This window comes from Lipotes vexillifer, unplaced genomic scaffold (genome assembly GCF_000442215.2).
Source record: "Lipotes vexillifer unplaced genomic scaffold, Lipotes_vexillifer_v1.1 scaffold1261, whole genome shotgun sequence".
Taxonomy (NCBI): Eukaryota; Metazoa; Chordata; class Mammalia; order Artiodactyla; family Lipotidae; genus Lipotes; species Lipotes vexillifer.
Window position 1 is genome coordinate 1,419,170 of NW_006796548.1, and position 23,832 is coordinate 1,443,001.

Below are 23,832 nucleotides of genomic sequence, written 5' to 3' on the forward strand. Positions count from 1 at the left end.
GCACGTGTGTGCACACGTGAATGCATATAGATGGATGACAAATATTTGAGTAAGGATCATGCACACTCTATCAGCAAACATTCAAGGACCTCACCTTTGAGGCCAAATGCCTGCAACTGTCCCTACTTGAAGAGGAGTCGACTCCAAGATTCACGAGGCCACCCTCACCCAGAGAAGGAGCCCAGATCCCCACAGACAGAGCTGACAGTTCTGGTTTCACTCCCCTTCCTTGTCCATTCCCAGAAGTCATGTGCTTCCCAGAAACACCCCATGCCAGACTGGGTTTCCGCTGAGAATGGATGGAGTTAGTTTACAGCCAGGGAAACAAGGCAGAGCAGAGTCAGCAGACACTCACTTGAAGCAGACAAAGAGGGACACGAGATGGCCACTCTGTCCACCTGGAAGCTGTACCCATAGCCAGCTTCCAGGTGGACAGAGGACAAAACCTCTGGCGGGCCCACAGACAGCAGGAGAACTCAGGTCAGATGGGGACTGGGCCCTTTATAGTCCACTAAACTGAGTCAGCAGATTACACTGGGCAGGTGGCATTATTTATTGGACCTGCCACTTATTTTTTTCACGGTTTTTTTCCAGAGGCTGCCGTTTTTGTGGTCCCTCACAGCAGTCTATTAATTCATCTGTTTGCCCCAAATCAAACCGGAGACCAAAAGGCACAGCACGGACCTCAGGAAATGCATAATAGTTGGGAGCTGAGGTTAGGGGTAAAAGCTGGTTACTGCCATAGGTGATCTTATTTTTGGGGTGATCCTTTCTTGGGGAGACTGGCCACCACCATCATGACGTAAGGGGTGAAGGATTGGATCTGGAAGGGAGATGGTTTGAGTTTAAAAGGGAGACATCTGATTTGGGTTTCACATCCTGCTGAGAGACTGGGTTTGAATAAATTCTAGTCAAAATGATCCCAAAATGATCCTCAAATCACTGTTTTGTTCATACTTGGAAACAGAGGCGAACATTAAAAATAAAAACAAACCTACCCTGGTCTCTCTTTGGGGAAGTGGACTGGCTGCCCTCAGATGCCCGGCCTGGATGTTCAGAAGATCGTCTAAATTCAAAAGGACCTTTCACCTGGTTTAATTCTTTGGCAACAATTCAGTATTCAACACAGGTCCCAGATGATTCCTACTTTACAGAACCATGGTGCAGTTCACAGACATATTCCAACTTGGCCTGGCTCTTTCTATGCTGATACATTCTTCCAGTAATTTCTGGAATCTATAATGCAAGTGCCTTTTCCTTCCTGTTTAGGGGGAAAAAATTAATGATCCCTTTCCACACACTGACTCATTTGGCTTTTCATTACGGGTGAGAAAACAAGTGGAATTTCTGGCCAACAGTCTGCCACTAGGAACTGTGGCCTTGCCTGACTTCATGTGACCCAGGACTTCTAATTAGCTGTTGGAGATGGAAAAAATACTAGGGAACTGGAATGCCTGGTAGATACCTGAGTTAGTTTATTTTGGTCATAAAGTAAAATCTAGAGTATGGCTAAAGAAATAAACAACTAGTAAAGCAATCTTGCCTATAATTTACAAAGTAGGAGAGTGTACACATACTTATACCGACACACTCATGCGCGCACGCACACACACACAGGTGAGATGAGAGTTGCACACATGCCAAAGATACATGAAGCAAGTGCTTTTTTAATCAGTACATCAAATGATACTCTTGCTGGCCTGAAGAATTTTCCCTCTGCCTGCTCTGCCATTCCCACCCACTCCTTCAACAGGGACAGGAAGAAGAAAGAAGTTCCCTTTTGGACCCAACATTATATAAACATAACCAAGTCTTTACATGTGGCTTTGGAGAAGGCTGCTAGGATGCTTGCAAACACAACGTCAGGGGTCTGGGATGCGTCGATGGCAGAGTGGATCCCCCGTTTACTGTAGTACTCCACCAGCGGGGCAGTTTGAGTGTGATAGGCCTCCAGGCGGATTTTCAAGGCCTTCTCATTATCATCTGATCGGCGGACCAAGGGTTCCCCGGTGATCTGAGAACAGGAAGAGGGTAATGAAAGGCCAGGACTCAGCAAGTTCTCCTAATCCAATGCTGGATGCAGATCTGAGATGCTGTCTGATCCCAAAGTCCATCAGAGGGAAAGATAAGACAATCTAGACCCCCTCCAATAAAGAACTTCACTATTCCCAGCAAGTTGGTCCCAGGAGCAGACCACTTGGTCCAGAGAAATCAGGGAGCCTGAAACAGCAATTGTGAGGAAAGGGCTGAGACAGGGGGATAGACAAGGTCTTTCTCTCATGGCTTGTGCTCAGGCTGTTCAGCTTCCAAGACAAACACTTCTAGGTTGAGAGACAAGAAAGACAGAGGCCCCTGAGACCAGGAGAATACATCAAAATCACAGATGCAGCAGCAATTAGGATCTTAGCTGCATAAGTATTCAGTGTTTTTACTGGGGTGCCGGCCATCAACATTCTGAAAGTGGCAAGTGACAGGGAACACTGAGTGATAGAACTGCCAACTCTGTGAAACGTGACTAAGTTGCCAGGTAGCTTTGGAACCTGTATGACCTGATGAACTTGTCTCATATGACAAAGGTAAATCCAGGAAATTCTTACTGTTGCCTGCGTGTTCTAAAACACACAAGTTGAACTATTTAGGGCAAATATTACAGTGTGAGACCCCCTTTTTACATGTGCAAACAATTAAAGACTGTCATAGGAACTTGGCAGTGTTAACCTGGCCAAGCTCTTCTGAATCTGTAGGGCACAGTACAGTCACTAGAGAGAGAAGATATTCTTCTGAAGCAGGGCTGGTCAACAAACATCTCTTCAGTACTGTCCTTCCAACCGTGGCTCTAATCCGGGGCTTCCAAGCAGCCTTCTCCTGATTAGTTCACCATTTAGGTTGCCATGATGCCAGGAAGGGGCTGCTGTGGACAAAAGACAGGTACAAACTGGGCACTGGGAAGTGGCTGGCACTGGTGGCTACCTCAAGGTCAAGCAATAAACCACTTGGAGGGACACTCTAAAGATGAGTCACAGTCCATGTGATTTACGTGATAGCAATATTTCTCACGGTTAAGTTTGTAATATTGGTAAATGGGAAGAACAAAGGGAAGAAAGAAAAAAGAAAAAAAAAGCGAAGTACGAGAGAGGAAGGAAAGAAAAGGAAACTTCCCGTCCTGAATTTACATACATCATCTTTCATGGGCTCCTTTGGGGGGTTGAACTCCTCGTGGTAGGAACGGCCACTCTCGGGGTGAATCAGTCTGAAAGACAGCAAATGAACAGGAATCAGGCTGCCGGAACCCCAGCGGTCTCTAAGATGACAAGCACAGACAGAGAAGCTGGATGCAAGGACTTTAATCCAGCAGAGAACCTCGTTATAGGAATCTCTTGCTTAGGAAAATAACTGGGCATATGCCAGAGGGAGTATGTTTTCTCTCTCTTTTTTTTTTTTGGCGGTACGCAGGCCTCTCACTGTTGTGGCCTCTCCTGTTGCGGAGCACAGGCTCTGGACGTGGGCTCAGCGGCCATGGCTCACGGGCCCAGCCGCTCCGCGGCATGTGGGATCTTCCCGGGGCACGAACCCGTGTCCCCTGCATCGGCAGGTGGACTCTCAACCACTGCGCCACCAGGGAAGCCCTGTTTTCTCTTTTGACCCAACATTAAAATACGTGTCTGGCTGAAGAGGCTGGTATAACGACAGCCTAATTCGGCTGTGTGAGACCATTCCGATTCAGGCCTTAAGCTGAATTCAGGGGCTACAGAGCAACGAGTCACGATCTCTGCTCACAAACAGTGATTAATTTAGAGAGGGAGACAAATGTGGAAATAAATAACTACAATAAATTTGGTAATCCTTTAACAGAGATTTGGACAAAGTGCCATGGGGGACAGAGGACAGAGAAACTAACCTTATTTTCTAAACTAGTCTGGTTATAAAACCAGAAAGGTGCTATAGGAAAAATATGTGCTGTGGATGCAGACACCAGCAGACAACGCTGAATACCTCTGCGACCACACAGACACAGAAAGCCCAGCCATCAGAGGGAAATATTCAAGGCATCAGGGAAAGCAACATATTAAGTCACAGAATAAAGAGCTCGAGAAGAAGCATTTACTTGGCACAGAATATGTAGCTGGCAGCTGCATCTCTGCTGCGTCCCCTTAAGCAACAAGCCCACGCTCCTGCCTGGGAGTGGTCACACCACAGGAGCCCCGAAACCTAAGCAGGGAAGGAGGCAGGCCAAACACTGCTCAGCAGCTGGTGCCCACAACTTCGCGTGGCTTCCCAATTCTATGCCAACCAAGGTCTGCTTATTTAACTGATGGCTACTCTCCTCATGAAGGTCTGTTAGGCCAGAGCTTCCCAACATTTTTCACCTCTTGGCATACACAGAAAGTATTCAGCGTGCTTGCTCTGGTGGCTGAGGGGGTCAATATCTCAGCACATCAGTTGGGAAAGTCTGGGTTAGACTATCGAAGCCACACGTTTGTAAAATGTGATACTGTGTTTTAATGACAGCGTATTTTGGGGGGCCAAGTGGTCCATTTATAGAATAAGGTGGTCCATTTACAGCATGGGGGACAAGTTGATAGCAGACTGAGTAAGTTACACTGAGTGGGCCTGTGACTGCAATCATGTAACACGAGGTTGGGCCCTCCTTTATTTGAGTTGCTGGAGGGGTTCCTCTGGTGCATCCACTGGGAAATGACACCCACTAGGAGACCCAAGGAGAGGGAGAGCAGAAGCTGCGGGGCTCAGCTACAGCTTTCCTTTGGGAAGGGCTGGGGGCATGAAGTGTGGACGACGTTTCTTTTTTTTTTGGCCACGCTGTGCAGCATGCAGGATCTTAGCTCCCCAACCAGCATCGAACCCATGCCCCCTGCGGTGGAAGTGCGGAGTCTTAACCACTGGACCGCCAGGGAAGTCCCTGGACCTTGTTTCTTCACCTTCTGGAAAGCACAGGGCACACAGCAGCCAGGCTGCAACAAACACAATTCTCTCCTCTCCGTGTCTCTACATCAGCTCTTGCGCATTCCCAGATTCCCTCAGCCCTCCAGTTACATATAACACTGCTCCTTCCCCACTTCCAAATATCATTTTAAGAAGGCAAAACTCATTCCCTAGAAGGGAAAAGAAACCAATCTCCAAGTTCTTAAAATGGGACTGGTCTTAAGTACCAACCAAGACAGCTCTACAAGCCACTGAGCCTGGCCTGGATGTGGAGGTGAAGATGTGGAGGGATCGGGCTGGGATGCTACAGCCACTGCTACCTTGGGTGTCATACTTCAGACACCTGTTTTCTCATCCACAAAATGGGGATGGTACAAGACATTAGGCTAATGATACCAGACAGCCAACACTGAATAGGTTAAAATCAAAACCCACCAGCCATACTTATGGCAAGAAATAAAATAACAACCCATAGAAGTGAGGTCAGAGCCAATTCCAAAGACATTTACAGTGGGGTCCTTATCACATCGGATTTAAATAAGATCCAAATTAAACTGCCTAGTTCCTGACTCTTTTTCTTGCAACCATCAGCATAGTGGATGAGGAGGCAGAAAGCAGGTTTCTGGTGCTAGTTCTGCCACTGATATGCAAGTGGGCTTGGAAAAACACCTTTACACCGCCTGACCTGTTCTGTTTCCTCCTCTGTAAGGGAGAGGGCCGCACTACACCACTCACTTCCAAACCGAGAGACCGAGTCTTGCCTCTTTCGCCCTCTACAATTCTGGAGTTTGTTCTTCAGAATCTCTCAGTGCCCCACCAGCCAACCCCAGTCTCCATCACTTCACCGGTGGATCACATCAGGCTCCTCCAAGTGGGGTCCTTGTCTGTTTCTTATTTCCCTCAGTTTAGCCTGTATACCAGGACGAAGCTAATGTTCTTAAAATACTATATCTGCCACAACGCCTAGTGGCTTAAGAACATCCCATGATTCCTGACTCAGTCACGTCTACCGTCTCTTCCTTGGCAGACCTTCCCCAGCCAGGCTCCCATTCCACCTTCCCAACTGCACTCATTCTGCCACCCAGCCTCCCAGGCCACTTCTCCAGTTCTGGACAGACATTTTGCCAGAAGCCTTAGCTAGAGCCTCTCCCTCAATGCATACTCATTCTTGCCTCTACTCCCTTCTGGGAAAGCCTCAGCAAAATCCTCTCTATCCAGGAAGGTCAAGTCAGACTTTACACCTCTCCTAGCCAGACTTCCCTCCCTGCCCCCAGGCTGTCTTCCTGGACCCCTATTGCACTAAACAGCCCAGGTTTCATGTAGGGATTGTAGACGCTCTGAGGTCAGACATGGGCACCAGCATATTGTTCTATATTCTCTACTGGTCCCCTGCTCCCAGAGCTGTGCCTGCACAAAGCAGGCACTTAGGAAGCTGAGCTGATCAGATCAAATGCCCCTCGTGTCACCTAGTACTATTAACATCTGCTTTGCAATGTCCGGGACCCCAGCCCTGGTCATGTCCCTTCTTGTCAACCCTACTGCTTCTTGGACTACATCAACTTTGCTTGCCTACTCTGTGCCAGAGCAAAGAAACAAAATTCCTGCACTGAAGGAGCCTATGCAATAGCTGGAAACATGAAACCTGGACATCTGAAAAGAAAATTAATATAAGGTGGACCCCACTGTATCTAACACAGCCTTCCAGGAGAACACCTCTAACACTTACTCTGCTGCCTCTCTCCTTAAAGATATGGACTGCAGACACATGGAGAAAAATGTTCAACCTCATTAGGAAATCAAAGTAATAACATTTACAATCAGAAAACACTGCCCCCTTAATTAAAAAACTTACATATACTATGATGGCCACAGCATGAATTTAACAATGGAAAACTGGAAGAGCACAAATGTACAACAATCGGGGAACAATTAAGTAAATGATGGTTCACGTACTGTGAAATATCATGCAGCAATTAAAAATAATGGTCATGGAAGTCTGGTTCAAGATGGTAGGCTGACCACCTTCCTGAGGCTCCATTAAAGTGACTGAGGGTGCAGTGGTTAAGAATCTGCCTGCCCATGCAGGGGACATGGGTTCGAGCCCTGGCCTGGGAAGATCCCACATGCTGTGGAGCAACTAAATCCGTGGGCCACAACTACTGAGCCTGCGCTCTAGAGCCCACGAGCCACAACTACTGAGCCCCAGTGCTACAACTACTGAGCCCCAGTGCTACAACTACTGAAGCCCGCATGCCTAGAGCCCGTGCTCTGCAACAAGAGAAGCCACCGCAATGAGAAGCCCGCGCACCGCAACGAGGAGTAGCACCTGCTCACCACAACTAGAGAGAGCCCATGCCCAGCAACAAAGACCCAACACAGCCAAAAATAAAAACAAATAAATAAATTAATTAAAAAAAAAAAAGTGACTGAGGGATTAAAAAAAAAGCTATATAGCCCATAATAAGGACAAGAATGGGAGGGTCTGAGGGCTTCCCTGGTGGCACAGTGGTTGAGAGTCTGCCTGCCAATGCAGGGGACATGGGTTCGTGCCCCACTCCAGGAAGATCCCACATGCCGCGGAGCAGCTAGGCCCGTGAGCCATGGCCGCTGAGCCTGCGTGCCCGGAGCCTGTGCTCTGCAGTGGGAGAGGCCACAACAGTGAGAGACCCGCAAAAAAAAAAAAAAAAAAAAAAAAAAAGAATGGGAGGGTCTGTTAGTGGTTGAGAGCTTCCCACATATTTTTGGAAGGCATAAAGCAGATGGTAGCGTGGTAGTGAAAGAGGGCTGAGGAAACTGTAGCCTAAAGCAGTGGCACTTTTTAGGAGCAAACTCATCAGAAGCAGAAGCATTTCTGTGTTCAACGTTAACTACTATAGAGAAATAAGCACTTTAAAACAAAACACGCAAAAAAATTATAGTGTTATTCGCTGAGCTGGCTGTACCATGAGCAAGTTTTCCCTCAATTTTCTAAACTGTGTAGATGGTCCTATTATTTTTATAATAAAAAGGCTACAGCAAGGTATGGCAACTCCAACTGAAATCGGACTTAAAAAGCACTAAAATGGAGATATACATATAAGGAATTTAGTATTTCTTTCTTTCTTTCTTTTTTTTGTGGTACGCGGGCCTCTCACTGTTGTGGCCTCTCCCGCTGCGGAGCACAGGCTCCAGACGCGCAGGCTCAGCGGCCACAGCTCACGGGCCCAGCCACTCCGCGGCATGTGGGATCTTCCTGGACCGGGGCACGAACCCATGTCCCCTGCATTGGCAGGCGGACTCTCAACCACTGCGCCACCAGAGAAGCCCAGGAATTTAGTATTTCTTAAGCACCCAGGTAAGCAAGGCTCTGAAATATGCACAACATGCTATCTACCATGCACAATGGGTCCTTGAAGCAGGTACTATTACTTCCTCTCTACATATGAGGAAACAGCCTTAGAGAGGTTAAGAAACTTGCCTAGGGTCAGAGTTAAAAGGTGACAGGACTGAGTTGCTGCTGGACTTCAGATCCCTTGCTCTTCCTTCCACATCCCCATCCCATGTCACCAAATAAGGTCAATCCATGTGGAAACGGCACTAAGCTTCGTGGCTGGGATTAGGCCAGAGCAGCTCCTGTCGTCTGACAAAGCTCTGAGGAAGCATGAAAAGAAGGGACTTCAGGGGACAAATACCTTCCTGTGATTCTCCGGATCAGCAGAGAGTCTGGGATGCTGAATTCAATCACAGAATCAAGCTTCTCTTTCCTCTTCTCCATGAGGTCATCAAGCTGTAAAAAAGCGTGTGGCCCACCTAAGCTACCAGAGCTTGATAAGACCCATTTCCCTCAAAGGAATAGAGATAGAGGGCCAGGATTTGCTTTCATGCAATGGTGATACAAAACCAAGCCACTCACCATTTCTGCCTGCCTCACAGTCCGAGGGAAGCCATCTAAAAGAAAACCATTTTTGCATGGAGGCGTCTCCAAATTCTTCTCAATGAGCTCCACGACCATTTCATCGCTCACCTGGAAGTCAAGAACAAAACAATCTTGGGGTTAAATCCATTAACTAGGTGGCATTAGCCCAACTCCAGGGTCATAAGTTTATGTCTGTATAACCTGATTACTAAACAGGTTCTTGACCCCAAAGAAGCAAAAATCAGAGCAAATATGGAGTGGCTCCATTTGCAAGATTCAGTTGCATGATTATTTCTGTGGTTGCCATATACACATTCTCTTCCCTTGAGATTGTCCTGTGTCCCAGTAATCTGGGTGAAGGAACGGGAGTGCCTAACACCCCACCAAGAGACCACCATTTCTTAGGTCCTGAAGGCCTCTCTGGCCATTAGTCAGAGTCCTAGCAATCAGATAATAGCTCCTCAGCAATCAGCTGTCTTCAAGACATAAGTGAGGACATATGGCTGAGAGACCACCTTAGGAGGGCTCTAGGAGAGAATGGGGGTTGACCAGAATGTAGAACGGCACCAACTTTACCTGTTTCACAATTTTGATTAGGCTAACAGTAAAGCGACCCAGGCAGTCTCGGACATGAAGCAACAGAGAAGTTCACTGACCTTGGCAAGACTGGTTCAGAACCAAGGAACCAAGAAGCCAGCCCAACACTCCTCTGAGCCTCTCTAAAAACCCCAACAAGGATCCTTCCTAGCTTCCAAAAACTGGTTTTCCTCCTGGGCTTTCACTGCAAGAAAAGTTCCCTGCCAGTATTAGAGTGAAGGCTGCCCATTTTGGTAGCTAATGCTCTTATCTCCTGGGACCAGCTGTGAACTTGGGGACAAAGTATAAGCTCTGCGACTAAGTGAAGCCTGGAGATAAGTAATCTCATTGCCACAACCCAATTTTTTCTCAGTACAGGATCTTCCACCAAGACCCAAAGTCCAAAATATCTAGCTTTATGGCTTGACTTACGGCCTCATTAACATGAAGGGAAAGCTAGAAGTAAAGGGGCAGCTGGGTGCACAGGCAGGGCTACCCCAGGTCCAGAATCTCAAAGCCTGACAGGAGGCCCAGCACCCGCCCCAACCAACATTCTAAAATACGTAAAGACCAGAGAGCCAAGCACAAAATGACTAACTCAGTTACAATTAAGCTCTGGCACTATTCAAAAAACATTTAGTAGGTAATAAATTGTACTTCTCCAATCAGATCAACTGGACTAAAAACAAGAGGAAATGCTATTATATTCACCAAATAAGAAGGATTACTTTTGTCAACTGCCAAGCAACCCCTCTGTTAAAGACACAGAACAGAATCACAAAAGTAGATTAAAAACACTTCTGAGACTTCCTGAGTCCTCTCTTGAATCACCCTTGAGTTCTGGCCTAGGGATGCCAGTTTCATTCTTGGCCTTAAAACTGGGTATAAAAAAAAAAAAAAAGTAACAAACAAACAAACAAACAAAAAAACTGGGTGTATTACAAAATGTGCCGGCACAAAGGAACTTCAAGAATACCGTGAATAAAATAAGTGTCATAAATTCAGAATGAACCAAGTAACTTGCTACTGTAAAAGTTCACATAATGTGCCAGTTTGTTAAAACACCCCGCAGCACAGGGCTGTCCAACAGAACTTTCTACAATGATTAAAATGTTCTATATCTGTGCGGGCTAGCAAAAACCTGAAATGTGGCAAGTGAAACTGAGGAAGTTAATTTTAAATTAAATTAAATTAAAATTAATTTCAGTAGTTACATGTAGCTGGTGCTCACCCTATTAAGCAGGGCAGATCTAGACTCTGAGGAATATCAACATTCACTGGTACCACCAAACCTACCAGTTTCCCGGCATCCATAGTTGCCTTCAGCTTTTTTCCCAGCTCTGAGCCAGAAGCCACCATGGCTCTCAGCATGTCCCCAGTAGCCAAATGGCAGACACAGAAGTTTTCAGCCAACTTGGGTGCCTATGAAGGGGAAGGCAAAAAACAAGATATGGTTAACAGCGCAGGCCTTGGAGTTAGACTGCCTGGGTGTGAACCTGGCCCTGCCACTTACCGGCTATGTGAACTCTGAAAAATGCCTATTTCCTTACCTGTAACTGGGATAAAAGTACCTTACATTATATTCTAACATATGATTATAGGGTTGTAGTTAAGCATTACATGAGATAATACATATAAGGCACTTAAAACAGTGCACCTAGCACAGGAAGCCATCGTAAATATCAGCTATCATCACTACTTCTACTAGACACACTCGTGACACATAAGCCTCAGTTTCCCCATTATAAATGGGAAAAACAGAAACAGCAGTACCAACACTTCACACGGTTGCTCGGAAGTTTAAAAGAGTTCATGTATATAAAGCACCTGGCACAATGCCTGGCATGTAATGTACTGAATGAATATTCGCCAAAGGGATGGACGTGTGGCTGTCAAGTACTGTGGTCACCAGTGTGGGAGGCAGCTGGAGCCAGGCACAGAAGTCTCCCTCAGGCAGACTCGGTTCTTCCCTTCCCTGTCACTAGGTAGCTGCATTATCTGGGCCAAATCACTTAACCTCTCAAGAGGCTCAGTTTTCTCATTTGTCTAAAATGAAGGCGAAAAGTCTGTCTCAGAAGGTAGCTGTGAAGATCAGATGAGATATATATATGAAGAGCACCTGGAAAACAGTAAGTGCTTAGTAGCTTTAGGAAGCAATATAGCCTTTTGGCTAAGAGCATGGGCTTGAGAGTCAAACGCCTGGGTTTCAGACACCAGGTCCACCAATGACTGGTTATGTGACTTGAGAAGAATTATATCACTTTTCTAAATTTTAAATTTCCTCTAGGTAAAATGGAGATGGTAATAGTACCTATATCACTGGGTTGATGATATTATATAGAATTCCACATATGCAGGGCCAGGCACTTTGTAAGTGCTCAGTGAACACCAGCTGTTACTGTAATCCCTGTCTTAATTCCACATTCATTCATACAGAACGAAAATACTAATACTTCGAAGATGCCTCTTCTAAGAACCTTGCTGGGTACCAGGGAAACAGATGAATAGGAGACACAGACTCTGTCCTCTATGAGTTCATAGTTTGGTGACTATACCACAGAATGAAGACTAGAAGAGAAGAGACCCTGGAGAGTCCGACATTGGTTTTGTAGTGGCAAAAAAGAATGCAGAATTCATGAGGAATAGCATCAGTTCAAGGAGCCTAACACTTTGCTTTCTGGTTCAATTGTTCTGGTAAAGAAGTAGGGTGGGAACCTTGTTCAAACCAGTTCACTGGGAGCTTTCTTAGGTTCACATGGTAAAGGCTAAACAGATAGGGCTCAGGGAAACAGTGCTGGTTTGTGACTCATGGACTGATTCAGCTCAGAGAACTGACTTCATAGCAAAATGGAACCCAGATGAGGTATTTAAAACCACACTTGGGAAACCAGTGAAGGTCAGGACGCTCTGGTGATGGAAAACCTTCTGGTCCTTCGGGCTGGCACAGTGGCCACAAACCCAGAGAGCTGTGCTTTTCTGCCAATCTTTCTCCTTGGTTGCTGAAATTAACTTGGGTGAAAAATTGGGAGGTCAGGCTTGTTACAGGGGAAAGAGTAACCAAAACACCAGAGAAGAGCTGTTAGCACCTAACCTTCCAATTTTTACCACAGGACTCTTCTTAGCACCTACCTTCCAATTTTTACCACAGGACTCTTCTGTGCTATTTCAGGTGACTAGACTCTATGGCTGTGTGGAAGCACACTCCCAGAGGGAAGATGCGGCATGGCGCAAGACTAACTCCTTCATTTCTTGCTGGCTGCACAGAAGTTGATGGGGTGGGCTGCAAAGAGCATGAACTTTGGAGTCAGACAGATTTGCACATGAGCCCTGGCTGCCCTCAATAGCTTTATGACCTGTGGCTAGTTACTTAATTTCTCAGAATCTCAGTTCCCTTACCAGTCAAATAGGGATAATGTCTACTTCATAGGGCTGTTGTGAGGATAAAATGAAATAAATATCAGACACACCGTAGGCATTCAGTAAATAAAAGACCTCCTTTCAAGGTCTTTCTTTTCTGCATTACTCTTTACTTGCAAACTATAGAAGCCTGATGAAATAGCTGTATTTCATTCCCCTTACACTTCACGCTTATACTTTTTTTAGAGGAATGCTTCTCCTACTCCAAACCACCTGAGGGTGCTGCTAAAATGCAGATTCTGATTCTACAGGGTGGGCCCTGAGCATCTGCATTTTAAACAAGCTTCCAGGCCTGGCTGTGCTGCTGACCCCTGGACCACACTCAGCTGCTGCTGAGGCCCTGAGCCACATGTGTCTCACTACCCATGGGCTACTGTTGAGCCCAAGAAACAGGCCCCCCATCTGTAGGAGAAACCTGTGGTTTGGGAAGGGGGTGTGGTTCAGAATGGCTAAAACCACTAGGGAGGCAGCATGGTGAGGTTAGTGTTCTCAAACATCAGTGTATTATCACAATCATCCAGGGCACTTGCTAAAAATACACAGCCAGGCCCGCCCTTGAAGTGTATGACTGAGTGGTTTTCAGGTAGCATGGTGGGATTCTGATTCACAGATTGTGAAGCCCTGGGGCAGGGGTGTAAGACTGGGTTTTATAGTGGTACAGACCCGGGATTTACAGTTTACTCACTGTGTCACCCTGAACAAGATATATAGCCTTAAGGCCTTGGTTTCTTCATCTCTAGAGTACAGTAAGTCCCCTACACACAAACCTTCAAGCTGCAAACTTTCAAAGATGCAAACGTGCGTTCACATGTCCAATCATGTAAGTTCACGTGTCTGGCGTACATTGTCACGTGCGTGCGTCCTCTACAAGTGGCTGCGCTTTTGTGTACTTTACTGTACAGCACTGTATAGAGTACAGTAGTAAAGTGTCTTTATTTCAAGCCCAGGTGTCTGGAAGCAAGCATAAAAGCAGTGGTGACGTAGCTGGTACTGCTAAGAACTGCCAGGAATCGGAGGCCCAGAGAAAGAACGAAGAGAGACAAGAGGAAGAAGTAACTGAAGAACCGCAGAGATTCACGATGCAGGAAACGGCAGGGGATTTTCTTTATTTGGGGAGGCACTGTTAGTTTTTGAGGCCCAGCACCTGAAAAGTAGAACGGTACATGAAGGTTGCAGCAGCCGTTAAGAATGCAATCTGGTGCTACCGTGTCATCTATGATGAGAAAAAAAGAGGTACTAGCCAGACATCACTGGATCATTTTTTCAAGAGGGTAGATAGAGTTGAATCCAGCAAGGAACCAGAACCTGTGCCATCGATGTCAGGCGTGAGTGAAACTGCAGCTTGCCCTCCGTCTCCTACTGCTGACGATCCTTCAGCTCTACCATCTCCCACCTCCTCTCCCTCCTCCAGTCAGTAACTCTTCTTGCCTGTTCACCCTATGCCCCTGTATGCCAGCTGTTGTACTGTACCACTGTATTTTTCAAGGTATTGTACTGTATGATTAAAAATGTTTTATTTTATTTTTATGTATTACTGGTGTGAAAAGTATTATAAACCTATTACAGCACAGTACTATATAGCTGATTGTGTTAGCTGGGTACCTAGGCTAACTTTGTTGGACTTACGAACAAATGTGACTTAACAACGCGCTCTCGGAATGGAACTCATTCGTATGTAGGGGACTTACTGTACAGACAACAATGTCTACTTTCAGAGCTGTTATGGGGATTTGGCAAGATCATATATGTAAAAGAATCCACCATAGTGCCTGGCATTTAGGGAAATAAAGGGAAAATGTCAGTCTTGAAGATTTGATTTAATCAAGCTAACTTGTTTTCTTACCTTGAAATCATCTTTCTACTGCTGCCTTTCCCACTTCCACCTCCAATCCTTCTGTACATGCAGCTGCAATCATCTCCTAAAATACTGCTGGACATACTACCCACCCCCCAACAAACATACATTCAGAAGCCTCAATGTTCCCCCAGGGCAACAGGGGAGAAGTCCCAATACCTTAGTCCAGCACTCAGTGTCGTCCACAACCAACTTCCTATACCTCCCAAGCTACTCAAATTTGCCTCCACAAGTCCCCTACCAGGATGCCCTGCACAACGGCAAACAGCTGCTCTATATATGCTTTCCAATTACATAACATAAGCCTCTCCATGGACCTCGGCTCAAGATCCTCTCTATGCAAGAATGCCCTCTCCCTTCCTCCTACTGGTCCAAGCGCTACCCTCCTCTGTAGTCAAATTCTGAGCATATCTCTCCCAACAAAAACCCTCCCCAACTACCCTTTCTTTCCTCCAAGAAGGAATCATATCAACATCAGTTAACTGGGTGTTTGCAAGATGCCAAGCAATTTTTCCATGCATTGTTTTACAGTATTTAGTATGTATAATACATAACAAATACGTGAGGTAGTAACTATTTTTATCTGCATTTTACAAATGAAATTCAGAGGCTAAATTGCCCAAGATCACAAAGCTAGTAACAGCAGATCTGGCAACTGGCCTCAAGACTGTCGAGCCCTAGCTCTTATCCATGATACCACATGGCTTTACTAACACCACCACCACCACCACCACCCAGAGCCTTAGTGGCTGTCCTTGGGGAAGTGTGCATATATGTGTGGAAGGGAGCACAAGGAGGCCTTCACAGGGCTGGCAATGTTCTGTTTCTTCATATGGGTATAAGCTACACAAGTGTGTTCACATGTGAAAATTCATCAAGCTGCCCACCTAGGATATCTGCACCTTTCTCTATGTATATTATACTTCAATTAAAAAGTTTTTTAGGGCTTCCCTGGTGGCGCAGTGGTTGAGAGCCCGCCTGCTGAGGCAGGGGACATGGGTTCGTGCCCTGGACTGGGAAGATCCCACATGCCACGGAGCGGCTGGGCCCGTGAGTCATGGCCGCTGGGCTTGCGCATCCGGAGCCTGTGCCCCACAATGGGAAAGGCCGCAGCAGTGAGAGGCCCATGTACCACAAAAAAAAAAAAAAAAAAAAAAAAAAAAAAGTTTTTTAAAAGTACAGAAACCTGTGTTTGAATTTCAGCTCGGCCTGTTAACTGACCATGTAACCTCAGGCCAGAGATCCTTTAATCACTATAAATTAGATATATTAGTACCAACATCACTGGGTGTGTAGGAGGAAGAATGGAAGACTCTCAACAAATTATAGTTCTTTTCTAACCCCGAACTGTCCTAGCATTTGTCAGTCACTCATCTCACACTTCCCATATGGTACTCTGCACTAGTAAGTACTGCTTGCATGCATGTTCATTTCTGCCCCTACACCTAGACTGATAGCAAAGATAAGATGGTAATGCTGTTCAAGAATCAGTCACGAATTCAAATCCTATCTTTGCTACTTTATGTATGTCCTGGGGCAAGATACACACTGGACCTCAGTTTACCAGGCAAAGGCAAAGATAACAACAGGACCTTCCTCCTAGGGCTGCAGGATTAAATCAGATGACACCTGTAACATCTTTAGCTGCGGGGGGGCGCCATTAGCAATATCCCTTTGAATGAAGCCATATCCTATTCATATTTATAAGATGCAGTGGGGGTGGGGGTGGTGATGTCTTGAAGGCAAGCGCTGCCCTGCATCTCTAGCATGGAACTTATCTAACAAAACATGCATAGGGCAGGAGACAAATCTAACCCAGGGCAGCAGATAGCAGGAGAAAGAGCAGGAGCTTTGAAGTCATTCAGATGCAAGATCAGACAATTACTTGCCCTGTAACCTAGAGCACAAGCTCTTTGAGCTTTAGTTTCTCTACCTGTAAAAGGGGGAGTAAGAGCATGGGTCTCACAGAGTTGTTTTTGCACTGTGAGCGTCCACGCACTGACATAACTGACAGAGCCTGACCTGCAAGATGGCAGCTGACAGCCTAAGTGTGCTGGCCTTGAAGAACTGGTGTCAGCTGGACACATGGAAGAAACTATGAAAGGGGCTGGCAGAGGAAACAGAAAACATACCCGCTTTGGCCACACGATAGGAACATCTAACCCTAAAAGGGAGACAGGGAAGTAAGGTTATTTAAACAAAACAACAAATCCAAGTGTTCCAGATGTTTTAGACATTATTATGTTGCTGCAAAAGCAGGTAGTTTAAAAATGTTTAACTATTTTAGTTAAAAATAAAAAGTTGTAAAAGGAAACAGATTATTTCAGTCATGCCAACATTAAATACCTAAAATACTGAGTTATGCAGGTATAAAAGGAAGCACTAGTGGGAAGAAAACAAACATTACTGAGCAGGCACTAGGCACTAACCCAGGTTAGGATTTTACATCAAAGATTACAAACATTTACCAGGCAGGCAACACAAATGAAGTGGGTCAAATATAAGCAACAGGCAGCGAAGAGGGCTATGCAGGGGACAGGAGAGCACATGGACCACCCAAAGCGGCATCCCCACTCAACTGCGTGCCACGCTGGAATGGAGGCCCAGAACCACCAGATCTGACTTCTCAAGAGAAACGAGAGCTCTGGATTTTTAAGTGAAATTTCACAACTGAAAACACTGTGTGGTCAACTTATTATATTGAAAGCTGACAAATTATAGGAATAAATCAAGCATTTAACCTACCCTTACTATACAAACCATACCAAATAGTAGGTGAGAAGTTTCTCTTTATAGAAATATTTCAGCTAATAAATGAAAAGGGAATGATATAAGTAGAACATCACCATTTTGCCACCCACAGTGAATTTCTGGACCCAGGCACTGAACATCAGAGATAAGCAGACACAGTATGCCTCCTAATGGACAGCACACCACCACCTGTGATGCAGTTGGGCCAAAAATTGAACCCAGATCTGGTTAATTGTTTTTTTACAGGAAAGAAAGAGGAAGATGTTAAGTTTGGCATGGGGATACAATAAAAAAATTCTCAGAAAGAGGGATACTCCCAGAATAAACAACTTCCACAAAAAAGCTGTAAGGAAAAAAAAAAGGGGGAACCTGTAAATTAGAAGGGACTTGAAATGATCATATTTGTGAGACACATGAATGGAAATGTAAACATTTACTGTTATTATTGTTTTTAGGGGATAGTGTGCTTGTTTACAAAAAAGAATTCGTCTTTTAGAAATACACATTGAAATATTTACAAATGAAGTGTTATAATGTCTGGGAGCTGCTCTAAAATAATCTGTGAAGGGAAAGTGGATGGGGAAGGAATGGCCACCAGCTGATGGTAGCTGGGGCTGGATAATGGGTACATGGGGGCTCATTACACAATCCTGTCTTTTCAAACTCTTCATAATAAAAAGCTGGGTGTGTCTGCAGGCTAAATTCTGCTGCAGGCTGCCACTTTGCAACCTCTGATTTAGGAACACTGTTCTTTAAAACTCCATTAAAACTACAACCACCAGTATTCCTATTGTTCCAGTTATGGAGAGAAAGGTGTACAGAGGTTAAGCGACTTGTGTAAATCTTACCCTTAAGTCCCAGCTCTAATCACATCTCCTTGACTTCTACAAGGCCTTCTCTGACCAACTCCCATCATACATACACCCTTATAAATCAGCTCATAGTATAATTTTCTTCAAAACTTCCTGAAAACATTACCCTTTACAACAAGATACAGCTAAGTTGGGGGGTGGGGGGATGTGTTACTAAGATAGGGAGTCAATAATTAGTGAACATCTACTGTGTGCCAGGTTGTCATCTAGGTGTGCTTTACACACATATATAACATAATTTTCCAGTATCCTTGTTAACTTTTGGTCTAGGGGGGAAAGGACCTTATCAGTCTTCTTTACTGCTCTGTCTCTGATGTTCGGTGCTCATGACATGTTGAATGAGTAAGGTTAAGTATTAGCCCCATTTTTCAGGTGAGAGCAGTGAGGCTTAGAAGTTACAAAGCTTGCTAAACTATAAAGCCCTTGTCTCAGCACAGGGATGGGTTGTCCCTTTCACAACTACTGAAATTATTAACTTCAATATGAACTAAGAAAAAACAACTGATGCATTTGAGCTACCTCGTTTATCTCGGTCACTCAGCAAAAGTCCGTAGAGTTTGGGATTAAACATTCCTAAACTGTGGGTTACCTAATAACTGAGGGTGGTAGCAACAGGAAAGAGGAGCATTCAATCTTACTGAGGACAAGGGGGTTAGGTAACAATGACACTCAAGGGCAAATCGGCTCTGGCTATAGAGAGAAAAGGGGAAGTGGTCTTCCTTCACCTAGTAGACAGAGACAAAAAGCAAAGTCACAGGAATGAACTGAATCTCTAAGACTCCCCTTCTCCTCATCACCCATATGAATCTGTGTTTATCCATTTCCAGTAACCTCATCAAATAATGTGCTGGGTGTCACAGGAGCCCCAAGAATGAGTAAGACAAATGATCTGTCTGCCAGGACTTTGCAATCTTTGCAAGGGCTCAGAAGAGAAGAGGGGGCATAGAGCAGCACCCAGAACCCCATTCCCTTAGCAGATCAGACTTTCAGGAATTCCCTCTTTAGACCCTAAGAGCAAGCAAAAACTTGAGGGCGGGGGTGGGGTGGGGCAATGCCAGATCCCAGGCAGGAGGAGGATATTGATAATCCAACCTATGGGCTTCGAAATCCTAAGTGAGATCATAAATCCCAACCTTGATCTATGGGCCCATTACGTCCCAGGTGCCAAGCGAGGCCCCACGGTCAGCAGAAGGTAACTTCAGACTCCAATCACTCAGAGCCCTGAGGTTCCAGGCTCCATGAAGTCAATTTTGCTAACCTGAGAAAGCCGCCTGACCTCTCTGGGCCTGTTTTCTCACCTGTATATTGAGGTACTCTCTCCCATCCCCCCAACTTAACTGTCTCAGGCAGGTCATACCTCATTTCTCTTAGCAGTATTCCTAACCAGCACAGGCCAACTCCCGCTTTCCCCCATGAGCGGGAGATGCTACTCCACCTTCAGGCGTTAGTCATTACCAGAAACGTCCCCCTACCCCGAGTTCCTGGAACGTAACCCTCGACAACCCACTACCAAATCGCAGGCAATCTGGGGTCCCTGCGTCCACTCGGGTTGTAATCTACATGCCTCAGCCCAGGGCTCACCTCACCCTTCAAATCTTCCCAGCTTCTAAACCCTTAAGGGATCTAATCAGTCCTTAGGATCACCTAACAGGGCACGTCACGCCTGGGTCCCTCAAGAACTCTAACTCAGACTCCCTCGACCTCCACTGTGGACCCTCCCCCAAACACCTGCTAGAACCCCAGACTCCAGCCAGGGTACCCCTCCAGGCTTCAGCCAGCGGCCCGGCTCAGGGGCGACCCAGACCTCTGGCAGCCCTGACCTTGGAGTCCCACGGGCTCTGCCGACAAGCCCGGCTCAGCAACTCACCTGGGTACCCTTGCCGGCTCCGGGCGGCCCTAGAAGCACGGCCCGGATGCCTTCAGGACACTCTCTAGCCGGTTCGGCCATGGGCACGTTGGGAGCCATGGCCGCCGAAGCCACTCGGGGCTCAACCAGCCTGCAGTCCTCCGAGGTCCACCGCTTCCAGGCCAACGAGCCACGCACGCCACGCACGCCCCGCTCGCCGTTCACACTGGCCCGTCGATACGTCCGTCAGCCCGCTCCGCCCACCCCTGAGAGCGACGGAAACTTCATCTTACCAACCACTCAGCGATACTGGGGAAGGCTGCTTTTGATTGGACAGAATCGGTAAGGGAGTAAGGAAGGGGAGGGCCATCACGGACGCGGATGTGGGGCGCGCGGCGGGTATGCGGAGTGGGCGGGAAAACATGAAGCAAGCCTAGAGGCCGGGTTGGGAGTTCTAGGTTGGCTTTTGACAGTTAGTGACACCGGCAACCCCAGTGAAGTCCTATAAAATTGCCCGTGGGAGTACAAATGGGTGAAATCAGTCGTAGAAGACAAATTGGCAAATATGTATCAAATATCCTTTGGTCCAGCAATTCCACTTCCAGGAATTCAAAGGACATAATCTACGATATACGTAAAGATCTGTCTCACAAATATACTAATTAAAGCACTTATAACAGCCCCAAAGTCCAAAACAAGTAAATAAAAAAACAAAAACGAAAAACAAAGGCAATATGCTAAATGTTCAACAATAAGAGCTTAGTTAAATAAATTGCAACAAATTTGTATACTGGAATTCCCCCCCCCCAATGCATAAAATATTTAATTGCATGGGAAAATGTTCACCAAACGGGATACAAAACTACAGTTGCAACAAAATCCCAATTTGTTTGATAGTTACAAGTGATGATCTATGTATAGTGTGATTACAGGAGCTTCTCCCCTTCTTTGTACATATTTATATTTTCAAAAAATTCTATAATGAATTCTGTAATAAACAGGAAAAGGTAGTTTTTCTCAAAAGAGATGACCTTCTCTTGGACAGAGTTTTGGTGTGTGAAAGTTTCATCCACACCCCCCATGAAGCAACCCCTGAGGTCCTGGCAAGACCTTTAGTCCAGAGAGTGATTATAAAACAATTATGTTTCCCCACAGTCTTATTGCAACTCATTTCCTTTTTTTTTTTTTTTTTTTCTTTTTTTCCTGCCGTGCCACGTGGCGTGCAGGATCTTAATTCCCCGACCAGGGATCAAAACCCATGACTCCTGCAGTGGAAGTGTGGAGTCTTAACCACTGGACCGCCAGGGAAGTCCCAGAACTCATTTTCTGTATCCTGGAAATAAATTTTCTATCTTTTCATCTTGGTCTCTTCTATTTTGCCTCACAAAAGAAGTTAACATTCATTCCTCATGCCTGCACTGGACTTCCACAAGGTTCCTGACCTTAAAGGATGCAGGGATTTTTATGCCCATTTTTCAGGAAGATATGCAGTGACCAGCCCAAAGTCACACAGTTAGCAGAGTCACAATTAACACTGAGAATGGCAAGCTGGTGCCCCAGAGAGCACAAGATTCATGGGTGTGAGGGTGGGGAGCAAGCATATTTTCTCTGGTGGAAGCCTCTATGCACCCCAAATTCACCTCAGTCCAAGAAGACCAGAGTTTATCAAGGTTTCATGTGCCCGAGGCACCAGACAAGAGGGAATAAGGACAGCCTTTCCCTTCTACCATCACTCCCGGCAGTGATCCTGACCAGGCATGGAGCCCCCAGGAGACAAAGCAGCTAAGATTACACAGAAATACAAAAAACGTCAGGTTTATTCATTCTTTTTTTGGGGGGGGTGTTCGCGGGCTTCTCACTGTTGTGGCCTCTCCCGTTGTGGAGTGCAGGCTCCGGACGCGCAGGCTCAGCGGCCATGGCTCACAGGGCCAGCCGCTCTGCGGCATGTAGAGATCTTCCCAGACCGGGGCACGAACCCGTGTCCCCTGCATCAGCAGGCAGACTCTCAACCACTACGCCACCAGGGAAGCCCTTCATTCAAGTTTTTTAAATGTCCTAGTTTGGGGGCATACTAAGGATCATAAAGGGAATATTGATAGCCCAGGGAAAGGAGAGAGTACTCCATTCATTTATTCACTCAACTATTAAATGTAAAAAATATATATTTTATTTACTTATTTATGTATTTACTTGGCTGCACCAGGTCTTAGTTGCAGCACGCGGGATCTTCGTTGTGGTGTGTGGGATCTTTAGTTGCGGCATGCATGTGGGATCCAGTTCCCTGAGTAGGGATCGAACCTGGGCCCCCTGCATTGGGAGCACAGAGTCTTATCCACTGGACCAGCAGGGAAGTCCCCCAACTATTAAATTTTAATAATAACTGCTATCATTTACCTGTTATTGGGTACTGTGTGCCAGCACTGTGCTCAGCACTTTATATGCATTGTCTCATTTAATTCTCACAACAAAATATAAATGAGGTAACTACTTTATTATCTGCATTTTTTAATTAAAAAATTTTTTTAAAGAGTTCTTTATTATTATTTATTTTACTTATTTTTGGCTGTGTTGTGTCTTAGCTGTGGCACGCAGGACATTTTTGTTGCGGCGTGCGGTCTTGTCTCTAGTTGTGGCGTGTAGGTTTTCTCTTCTCTAGTTGAGATGCGTGAGTTCAGTAGTTGTGGCGCGCGGGCTTAGTTGCCCCGCAGCATGTGAGATCTTAGTACCCTGACCAGGGATCAAACCCGCATCCCCTGCATTGTAAGGCGGATTCTTTACCACTGGACCACGAGGGAAGTCCCTGCATTTTTTTTTTTTTTTTTTTTCGGTCTCTTTGCTAAGACTTTTCAAACTGTCAGCACTTTTAGTTTGAAAGACCTATAAGAGGGAAAAAGCTAGGGGCAAAGTGGAATGAAACATTACACTTTGCTGTTAGCATAATGTGGGTATCAATTATACACAATCAAAATACAGTGTTTGAAAACACTTTATAGTTTGTTTTTCATTTTAAAATATTTATTAAATATTTATTGAATACCCATTTTTGGGTGATATTAGAAACCTGCATTTTTTAAATAGAGGAAACAAAGGCACAAAAAGGTTAGGTCTGTCTGACTGGCTGGTACCCAGTACTGCCAGGTGACAAGACAGTTTCTGCAGATGTGGGACTCATGGTGCAGATGCTTTCCAGCCAGAGGGATCATGGAGGTTTCTGTGAGAGGGACCTTGAAGGTTACAGAGGATTTGGCTTTAGGGTGGGGGAGCATTTCAGGCTGAGAGAACGTTTGGAGCAAGAGTCGGGTGTATTATGGGGTTTATTCAATGGGCTTTGGGGAATCAGGAGGTTTCTTAGGATCGTCATGACTAGATTCACATTTTATAAAGATCACTTGCAGGACAGACTGCAGAGGAAAGAAATGAACGCAAGACAAGCTAAGAAATCTTTCTGTTAGTGTTTTGTGGTAGACAAAATAATGCCCCCCAGGGCTTCCCTGGTGGCGCAGTGGTTGAGAGTCCGCCTGCCGATGCAGGGGACGCGGTTTCGTGCCCCGGTCCGGGAAGATCCCACGTGCTGCGCAGCGGCTCGGCCCGTGAGCCATGGCCGCTGAGCCTGCGCGTCCGGAGCCTGTGCTCCGCAACAGGAGAGGCCACAACAGTGAGAGGCCCGCGAACCCAAAAA

General features: G+C 45.9%; 1 protein-coding gene across 1 annotated transcript; it reads right to left on the reverse strand.

The window, feature by feature from the left end:
- Positions 1-1,646: 1,646 nt before the first annotated feature.
- Positions 1,647-20,284, reverse strand: AK2 (adenylate kinase 2). Its single transcript, XM_007468698.1, has 6 exons — positions 20,175-20,284; positions 10,709-10,834; positions 8,834-8,944; positions 8,613-8,707; positions 3,178-3,250; positions 1,647-2,014 (listed from the first exon to the last, which is right to left on the reverse strand). Exons 1-6 carry the CDS (start codon positions 20,271-20,273, stop codon positions 1,793-1,795), a joined length of 726 nt encoding a protein of 241 aa, XP_007468760.1. The 5' UTR covers positions 20,274-20,284; the 3' UTR covers positions 1,647-1,792.
- Between the last annotated feature and the right edge of the window lie 3,548 nt (positions 20,285-23,832).

What these genes read in the sequence shown, in the direction of transcription:
- AK2 (XM_007468698.1), bottom strand. Translation starts at nt 20,273, where the DNA reads ATGGCTCCCAACGTGCCCATGGCCGAACCGGCTAGAGAGTGTCCTGAA. An exon ending in GAGCCGGCAAGGGTACCCAG is followed by an intron (nt 10,835 to 20,174) that starts GTGAGTTGCTGA and finishes TCCCCTTCATAG; the next exon opens with GCACCCAAGTTGGCTGAAAA. An exon ending in ATCCGGAGAATCACAGGAAG is followed by an intron (nt 3,251 to 8,612) that starts GTATTTGTCCCC and finishes GCTGTCTTTCAG; the next exon opens with ACTGATTCACCCCGAGAGTG.